General features: G+C 40.6%; 1 protein-coding gene across 4 annotated transcripts in view; it reads right to left on the bottom strand.

Annotated features, from left to right (window-relative positions):
• Positions 1 to 1,025: 1,025 nt before the first annotated feature.
• Positions 1,026 to 9,517, bottom strand: part of LOC137800729 (SPRY domain-containing protein 3-like) — a 44,474-nt gene continuing 35,982 nt past the window's right edge. The window contains exons 9-11 of one of the 4 annotated variants that reach the window (XM_068598050.1): positions 5,758 to 5,889; positions 5,283 to 5,431; positions 1,026 to 3,727 (exon numbers count right to left, since the gene is read on the bottom strand). In XM_068598050.1, the coding sequence (XP_068454151.1) occupies positions 3,593 to 3,727; positions 5,283 to 5,431; positions 5,758 to 5,889 (416 nt within the window). In that variant the 3' untranslated portion in view covers positions 1,026 to 3,592. Of the gene's footprint in view, positions 3,728 to 5,282; positions 5,434 to 5,728; positions 5,890 to 9,517 lie in introns of all 4 variants that reach the window. The other 3 variants (XM_068598051.1, XM_068598052.1, XM_068598053.1) reach the window with 3 other exon arrangements.

Raw genomic sequence — 9,517 nt, 5'->3', positions numbered from 1 at the left:
CAAATTTTAGTTTTGAGAGGATTTTTTTTTTGGAGAGAATTTTTTTTTTTTTAGAGCAATTTTTTTTGAGAGGAAATTTTTTTTTGGAGAGAATTTTTTTTGGAGCAAATTTTAGTTTTGAGAGGATTTTTTTTTTGGAGAGAATTTTTTTTTGGAGGATTTTTTTTTAGAGCAAATTTGTTTCTGAGAGCATTTTTATTTTGAGAGCAATTTTTTTTTTTGGAGAGCAAATTTTAGGTTTGAGAGAGCAAATTTTTTTTTGCGAAAAAATTTTTTGAAAGCAAATTTTTTTTGAGAGATTTTTTTTTGAAAGTAAAAAAAATTTTGAGAGAAATTTTTTTTTTTGAGAGTTAACTTTTGTTTTCAGAGCATATTTATTTTTGGAGAGTGCATATTTTTTTGAGAGCGTTTTTTTTTCATAATTACCATTGAGAGAATACAACTAATCAGAGGGAATTGTTCACCATCTGGCAACAGAAACATTTAAATATATATTAACCATTAATAAAGCTCAACTTGTATACTGGGTATCAGAAAGTGGAACCAATGTCAGACAGCTTACTGGCTCTTAAAAGACGCATAAATCAAAACAATCCAGTACTTCAATACATTATTGAAACCTTTATTGATCTTACATACGGAACAAGGCCATTGTAGTGCAAGTCAACAAGGCGAGGAGTCGTTACAGAAGTCCTTAGTGAGTAAAGTCAACAAGACAACCCGAATATTTAGCTCTAATTTGGTTGAACAATGATTTCTTTCTTATTTTAAACTTTCATATATATATATTTATATATACATATATATATATAGTTGACCCGATACCCTGAACTTAGCCGTGGCCTAAAATGTCCACAGTGTCTCATTAATATCTTTGCACTGTCTAGCATAATAAGTTTAACAGTTTAAGCTGCAACAACCTTAACTTCAGGTTTTAATCCAGCCCTGCAGGAGAAGAACATGACAGATTTACATATTTATTTACGTCAATGGCTCGAAAGACAAACGGCTGAAAACAGCTCATCTCCAGCAGATATGTGATTTAATAAGTAACCCTGTGCACGATATATTTCTAGCATCACTCGTCTGTAGTATGATGAACAAAGGAATGCACATTACAGTTTATGCTGCAGGGCTGATTATGTACAGACGTGGGAAGATGCCGAAGAGTTTGATGATTAGCTGATGCAATATAATAATAATGTCGATATCCTTCCCTTCATTCACATTATAATAATTTGAGTGGAAACCAGCTCCCACTGACACAATATAATAAACTCTACAGTATTTCTCCTTCACCTGAACACATCGCTTCAGCTCTGAGGTCTGTGTCATGAAGTTAAACTAAGTCTGTGCGCCTGGTTTAACTGATCCAGGATAACATGTTTGTATTTGTGCTCTCCCGGTTCCTCTCTGAAGCAACGAGTTAAATCCTCCACAACATTTAGTTTGGCTGCACGTCACAGCTCTCTATGAACACGTAGCAGCGCGATAGTTTTATTTTAGTATTTAGCAGTGATGCTAACATGTAAACAAGCTGTTATACGCCAACTCCTTTGGATCATTGTAACTGATGATAATCATTAATCTATTCTCATCATCATCATAACGATATCTAAGAGCAACCAGAAAATATTTGGCATTTGACTATTTTTGTAGAAAAAAGCTGCTGAAACGATTAATCAATTATCCACATAGCCGTCTATCAACTAACTGATACATTGATTAATCCTTCAATTATTAATTGTAGGACTTTTCTAAACATGGGTGTGATTTTATAGACTTAACGCTTAATCAGTCAAGAAAATAATCAGCAGATAAATTAACAATGAAAAAGTTCTAACCTGCTTAATAGTGAGCCGGCATTGAGAATCCTACGGAAGCCCATTCACGCCACAAAAAAAAGTCTTAATTTTGACACACAAAAAAAAACATGCTAAAAAAATAGTAACAATTTGCTTTTTTTTTGTCCTAATTATTTTGTCAAAATTTCTTTTTTGTTGTTGTTATAATTATGATTTTTTTGGTGTGTCATAATTATGATTTTTTTTTGGTCCAAATTATGACTTTTTTTTGCCATACTTTTTTTTTTTTTGGTCATACTTTTTTTTGTTGTCATGATTATGACTTTTTTTGTGGCAGAAATGGACTTCCATAGAAACCAGAGAACCAGTCAAGCCCAAAGTTAAATGGCGAAACCGCTTCTCTGGCTTTGTGAAACTGACCCCATGTGCTGCTGAATGCTGTACACACACACACACACACACACACACACACACACACACACACACACACACACACACACACACACACACACACACACACACACACACACTCTCTCACACACACACACACTCTCACACACACGCACACAATTGTCTTTACTTTAAAAATCAAACATCCAACAGGTATTTCTACCTACAGCAACACGGAGAGGAAGATATCCTCGACTACTAAAGCAGTGCTTCATCTTCTTCTTCATCACATTGTTCTAAAGATTCAATATCGGGGCGAGAAAAAATAGAAGATGGGAATCGCTCGTGTGTGTTGAGGTCAAACATTCAAACATTCAGAGTAAAACAAGATATTGATGCGCTTCACAGTCGGATGCAACGAAATACAACATCCCTGCAGCGGATGCTTCTGAGTGAGTTTACATAAAGATAGAGATGATTGTGTTGCTGCATCGGACTGAATTACACTGTTTCACCCCAAAGTGCACAAAACACATTCCCTGAACATGTAGAAGATGAATTTAAACGCATATTTTGCAGATCTTCTTAAAGAAAATGTACCGGTCATGTTTTTTTTACTTGCATAAAAGCATAAAAACACTCAAGATATTCATTCCCTCTGATGTGACGCCGCTCAGCAGCAGCATCCTGTGTGAGGTTGTAAACCTGCAAAAATCATCACGCAAAAATGAGACGTGAATGCATTTTGGGAAATATTGCAACAGATCCAGCGAGTCCCTGATCGCTCACAGGAGGGCAGCCTCACCCAGAGAGAGGACAGCGAGAGAGAGAGAGAGAGAGAGAGAGAGAGAGAGAGAGAGAGAGAGAGAGAGAGAGAGAGAGAGAGAGAGAGAGAGAGAGAGAGAGAATCTATTTCATGAAACATAAACCACCGACGAGCTCGGACTGTTTGCCTCGCTGTGCTTCGCTTGGGGTCGGGACAAATTAAACCTCGTGAGAGAGGGATTCACCAGCTCAGTGTTCCAGACACACACACACACACACACACACACACACACACACACACACACTGCATGCAGAGATAAGATAGATGTGAGGAAGATAGCAGTACAGATTGCATAGAATAAACAGTTAAATATCTTTTTCCTTGAGCTACGAGGTGCAGCCGTCCGTTCCCGCATGCTGTAACTTCACACAGCTCACGTGCGACCTCTCCGCTGCTTTTACGACCAGGAGGGAACAATCCTGTTTGTGAACGTGTGAAAATGTCTTATGGATCCAAAGCAGGCGGCGGCGGCGGCCGGGACGGCGGCGGCGTCGCGGGTGAGCGGCTCTGCAGCGCAGCCAGCTGTTTGCAGGGCGTCACGAGTCCGGGCGGCTTCACGCGTCGGCGCCGCTCATCCGCTGAGGGGATGCAGATCCACTTTGACCTTCTCGCCGCTGCTCAGCATCCCCACGGTGGGGTAGAGGCCGCCGGGAGGGACGGCCATCTCCCGCCGGCCCATCAGCTTCCCGTTCCTAGTGAAGAACACCTGAAGGGCCACAAGGCGGCGACAGCGAGTTAAAAAACACACACACACACACGCACACACACACACACACACACACGCATACCTTTCGTCGACGGTAATCCGCCGACGGAGCGCTGGAACAATTACTCGTGAAATAAATGTCTTTGGTAATGACTGATGGGAGTGCAAACTTAATTTGAGAGCACACAGTGTGCCAGTTGTAAACAGGAATTATGTGCAGTTAGGAAATATCGTTAAACAAATAGGTGACAGTGTGATGTCTGTGTTCTTGGAGGGGGGAAAGAAGAAGAAAAAAAAGAGTCAATGTTTACAGTACATGTCTCCACTAAATCAGCGAGTGATCAAACATCATCCAGCTGTTCCCCAAAGAACATCAACACGCTTTTCAATGCTGACACCGAGGGCCTCTTTCCAAGTCTGAGAGCGAGTAGCGACACACTAAAACAACAAGTGAAGCACTGTGCAGTGTGTGTGTGTCTGTCTGTATGTGCGTTTAATCAGGCTGAGTCACTTATCAAACATTTAGGGTGCCAACCACTTGAAAAAAGTAAGTAGTTGTGGGTACAGTGCCATCGGCTGTAGTAATACACCGACTACAGATGTCAGCACATCCATCAGTCACTTAGTTAGTTAATTAGTTAGTTAGTGACTCCTTTTAAAGAGTAAGTTATGCTTCATTAAAGTCATAGATAACACAAACTAACCGATCGAAGCAGCTCTACAAGAAAAAAATACTGTTTTTAACAAAAGGAAAGCTTCCCATATTCTAAATATAGTGAACACTTGAATTGATTTCTATAAATCTGTAAATGGACTCAATTAGAGATTCAATTTTTTTTTTTAAACGTCAAAGTCATAGTTAACACTGTAATGGTGTTATTTAGTACTTAAATCTATACTTGCTATCGGTAAGTAAGCCTACCCAAATGTAATTATTTCTGTCCCGCTGTGTGTTTGTCAAAGTAGAGTGAGCTCCATCATTTACATCATTTACCTACATTGAATATGTTTTATAACTATAATGCATCAAATGACAATGTGAAAGGGTTTGCTCGTATTGATGGACCTGCAGAGAATCATCCCCTCAATACGCAGCTCCCGTTGGCTTCTGGGTAATCTGGTTTGTTTGGAAAAAGGCCGGGCGCTTTCAGAAAAGCTTTGCCCGTGACTGGATGAACCATCTGTCAATCAAACTCTGGGAGAAGAGGAAGAACATCTTGGAAAGCCTCCAGGGCCTTTTTTTCAAATAAGAAATACTCTCCAGTTCTGATATAACTGATCTATTTCCATATGATCTTGTGACATCCAGAGAACAGAACTGACATGTAAGGAGCGTTTTACAGAGCCGTTAATGTTTGCTCTCACTGCTTTCGTCCTCAAAACCTTGTAGAATAAAGGTAAAAGGTGATGACGTCTCAGTGAATACAGCGTGTTATGCTGCCCTCTGGTGGCTTCAACACACAATGCATTGCAGGTTGATAGTACTTCATGATCTCTGACATGCTTGCACGTGTGAGGAGCGATGTTTAACTCGGCTGTGTTGTGTTTTCCTCACCGTGACGTTCCTTCCTTCCTGTCCCTGCTCTACCTCTTCCCCATCTTCCTCCTCTTCCTCCTCCTCCTCCTCGGCGTTGAGGTACAGGACGTTCTGGACGCCGGCGCGACCCGGACGGACCTCCAGGCGATCCCAGTCGTCCACGTCACCTGAGGACAAAACCGGAGAACAATCGGTGTGCAGAAGAGGGGATTATTCTCTGCATGTCACCATCCTCAGTAATGAAGCAGCGTTGTGCTGCTGTGAAGCTCTGGGGCTTCAGTGCCTTGCTCAAAGACACTTCAACATGAAGCTATGGGGAGAAAACAGGGATCCAACCGGCTTCCTTGCTCATCTTGGAGTAATCTATTCATTAAAAAAGCACGGATGGAGGAGTCTCAACAAGTTGGACCATTTTGTTCCCATGCTGTTGGGGCGGTGGAACATTTTGCTTCCTTAAAGTGGACCTTGATGAGTGACAGTGTGACTGCAGCACCTCCACCTTCTCCTTCTCCGTCCAGGATGTAGTCTCGTGGGAACATGATGCCGCAGCCCATGATGTCTCCTTTGAAGCAGCGAGGACCGAACGCGTCTCCAACGCCGCTGCCGTGGAAGAGCTTCCCGTCGTCTGTGAGAGGAGGAAACGATCAGTTATGAGCTATAAGATTATTTATTACTGAACATAACTAAATACACTTTCTCATTTGGAGACATGTTGTACTTTTTAACTGCACTATATCCAGGTGACAGCACTTCACCAATTAGGATTTTTGCACACAAAACATATGGAAATATTCAAAATCAATTAACTATTTTGATAATTATCTAAATCCTTCTTCGTGCAGGTTCATGGCTCTAGCTTGACATACTTTTCCTTTTAATATTTTAATGACATTTTTAGTAATGTTGATGTTTCAACGGTTAGACAAAACTAACGTTGTGAATCTGTCCCGTTGCCTTCTGGGTAATTGTGACGGCATTTCTCACCATTTTCAGAAGTTTAACGAACAAAACAATCGAGGAAAATAATCATCAGATTAATCCAAAATGAATCACTAGTAGAATAATAATAATCTAATGATAGTAAAATAGTCAAATGAGCCCTTTCACTTGTAATACTTTCAGTACATAATCCTGAGTATACAGTAATTTTGTATTTTTACTTAAGTAAAGGATCTAAATGTGTATTTGTTAACTTGTAAGCGGATATTCAGAAACGTTCAGAGTTAAAATTATGACTAGTTAACCTTCAAAATACCCAAAAGAATGCAGTTTAATACCTTTTATGAGAGTTTGTATGACAAAATATCACGAAAAAAACCCAGCACCAACAATATGACCAACAATTGTTTATGATTATATGAATTTATTTTAGTGAATTAGTAACAATAGTTTCTGACGATGTAATTAATTAAATGAATATAATCTGCACCAAACAATCGCCAGATTACAGACGGGTGGATTATGAAATAAATAAATGATATATTCTTTTAAATTTTGCTGCAATCTACACTTCTAGGGGCTAAGCAGCGCGACAGTTACAGTCTACAGAAAACTCAACAAACTGAAGCGTCCAACTTTTAGTTTAAGGATGTTTGGCGTCCAACAAACAGATAGAAAACATTTTATAAACGAAAATAACTGCAAGGAGACTTTTGCAGATTGAATTTTAGTACCTTCCATTCCTTTTAGAAGGAAACCGCTTGACTTAAAATCTTGAAAAGCTTAAACTACAGAGCGCTGCGTGTCTTTCTCTGACATGTTCGACTACTCGGTGGGCTTCTCGTAATGTGTTTATGCAACATGTGCACCCTAAATACCACGCGTTGCTAATGTACAGGACATCCTGACGTTCCCGTAAAAAAAAAAAAAAGGTGAAAGCTGCGATCGTAAAAAAAAACACTTCTCCTTCCCCAAAAAACAAACCTCATCAACAACATCCAGAGGAAATCATCGACACAACACATACAACAGTTGCGCAAGACAACAAAAGAAGAAGAAGAAAGAAAAACATTGTAGCCTGCAGACGAGCTTTTCCTCAAGCGAAGCGACGTGGCTGCTGCCGGTAAATATTGACGGAGTTGTCATGGGACCCGTCCAAGGCTCAGGATACTGTTTAAACAATCTGTATCTGAGCACCGGCAGGGAGACGGAGACACCGTGTCATTACGGCTCCCATGTGGGCCCTTGTCACAACACCACACACCAGGCAAACACAGGAGGCGCAGCGCCGCTAAATATAGAAGAGGAGGGGCGGCGCCGGAGGTGAAGCCGGGGTGTGGGAGTCCAGGTTCGGGTCGAAGAAAGAGAGACGGAGACGGTTCACTGGGACCGGAAAGGTCCATCACTCTGTACTGGAGGCATGGACGCCAGAATATAAAATACTATACAACTAAATGGATGGGATAGGCCTGTAACTAATCCTTACACTGAAGGATTACAGTTACAGACAATGAATAAAAGAAAAAACATGTTTCCAGCTTCTGAGGATGAGGATTCGCTTCTTTTATCGGTTTTAATATTTAACTTTTTATAGTCTTTAGACAGTACATTTGAATTATTTTGATTTAACACAATCAGAAGTGACTTGTACTCATCGCCAACAGCTCTGGGAAAAAGTAAACGTCACGTCTCACTCCGGCAATCTAGCGTTGCACTCCCACGTTGGTAGACTCACAAGACAGATTTATACATTAAATTTAAAAAATAGCAGCATTTTAAGCTTTAAAGACTTCATCAATTGTACGGGACAAGCTCCATAACACAACTCAGAGGAGTTTTCCATCACATCTCATGATGAGTTTAGATTAAATAACCGATATAATCTTCATACCTGTAAGATATAGTACAATTAGTTTCATCTGTAAGACTATTTGTCACTGAGCATACACATATATGTTCTGTTGCTTTTCTCAAATGTGCTTTGGTACTTAAAAAAGGTTTTAAAAAATCTGGAAAGCCGGCTCAACTTGGAGCTTTGTCGGAAAAAAATGTAAAAATATGTGTTGGAGACCCAGAGAGAGTTTAAAATTAGCATGGAGGTGTTGACCAAAGTTTGGCTCCGAGGCCGGCGAGAGTGCAAAAGAGCCGAATGCTCGGGCATGGTGTTAATGCAAGAGTCAAGATCATAAACTGGGAAAATTGTTTGCAAGAGCTAACACCGTTAGCTGCTGTGACCGCGGATCCAAGCGGCAACCAGAAGGTGAACGCTGGAGCTTTTTTTCGGGGGGGTTTTGGAGCCGAGCCGAGCGGAGCAGAGGACCGGCACCAGCTGGGAAAAAAAGAAAAACAGACTTTCTCGTAACATGAGAGTTTTGTCTGGAAAAGACCGGGCTTCCCTGCCCGGGGAACAATGACTTCACGGCCTCCTAAAACATGAAAATATAAAACAAAAATATTGATATTCTTCACGCGAGTTGTCACATGCGCATGAGCTTTTGACTGTAAATTCCATTTGCAGCCGTCATGTGAGTTTATATTAAAAAAAAAAGAAGTGTCGAGCCGATGATATATTTTCCAGCGAGGCCCGATCATGCGACGCGTGAGTATTTATGAACTATAAATTAAGATCTCCGGTTAGACTTTTCACCAGCGCGAGGAGCAGCGATGAGGCCGGCACGGTTCCCCTCTTGGGTTCCAGCTCCAGGATTTATTGGTTTTAAACAGTCGGACGGAAAATACAAGTTATTTGAAGTTAAGGCCATTTTTTTTTTGTTGAAAAATTGCAAGGGACATGTTTTACTATTTTTTCTCCCCTTTATACCTGTCATTACTCTGACATTTTATAGATGTAATTGAGAATATAATTGACAGTTGTAGCCACCTAGTTTCAACCGGGTTGAGCACCAAACATGGAGATATAGAGTCACATGTTCAAACACACTAACAGGGAGAGCGAAGGATTTATTCCCTTTAAAACCTTTTGAGCCCCAAATGAGTTCTAATACTTGTGTTATTGTATATATTTTAATAGTGGGTGTATGTATATATTATGTTGTGTGATGTGTTGAGATACTTGCACCCTGAATTTTCCTTTAGGCATCCATCCATCCATCCATCCATCCATCCATCCATCCATCCATCCATCCATCCATCCATCCATCCATCCATCCATCCATCCATCCATCCATCCATCCATCCATCCATCCATCCATCCATCCATCCATCCATCCATCCATCCATCCATCCATCCATCCATCCATCCATCCATCCATCCATCCATCCATCCATCCATCCATCCATCCATCCATCCATCC

The sequence above is a fragment of the Clinocottus analis genome, unplaced genomic scaffold, assembly GCF_023055335.1.
Source record: "Clinocottus analis isolate CAN_PGR_092001 unplaced genomic scaffold, fCliAna1.0.p SCAF_4, whole genome shotgun sequence".
Taxonomy (NCBI): Eukaryota; Metazoa; Chordata; class Actinopteri; order Perciformes; family Cottidae; genus Clinocottus; species Clinocottus analis.
This window is presented reverse-complemented; position numbering and strand designations above follow the sequence as displayed.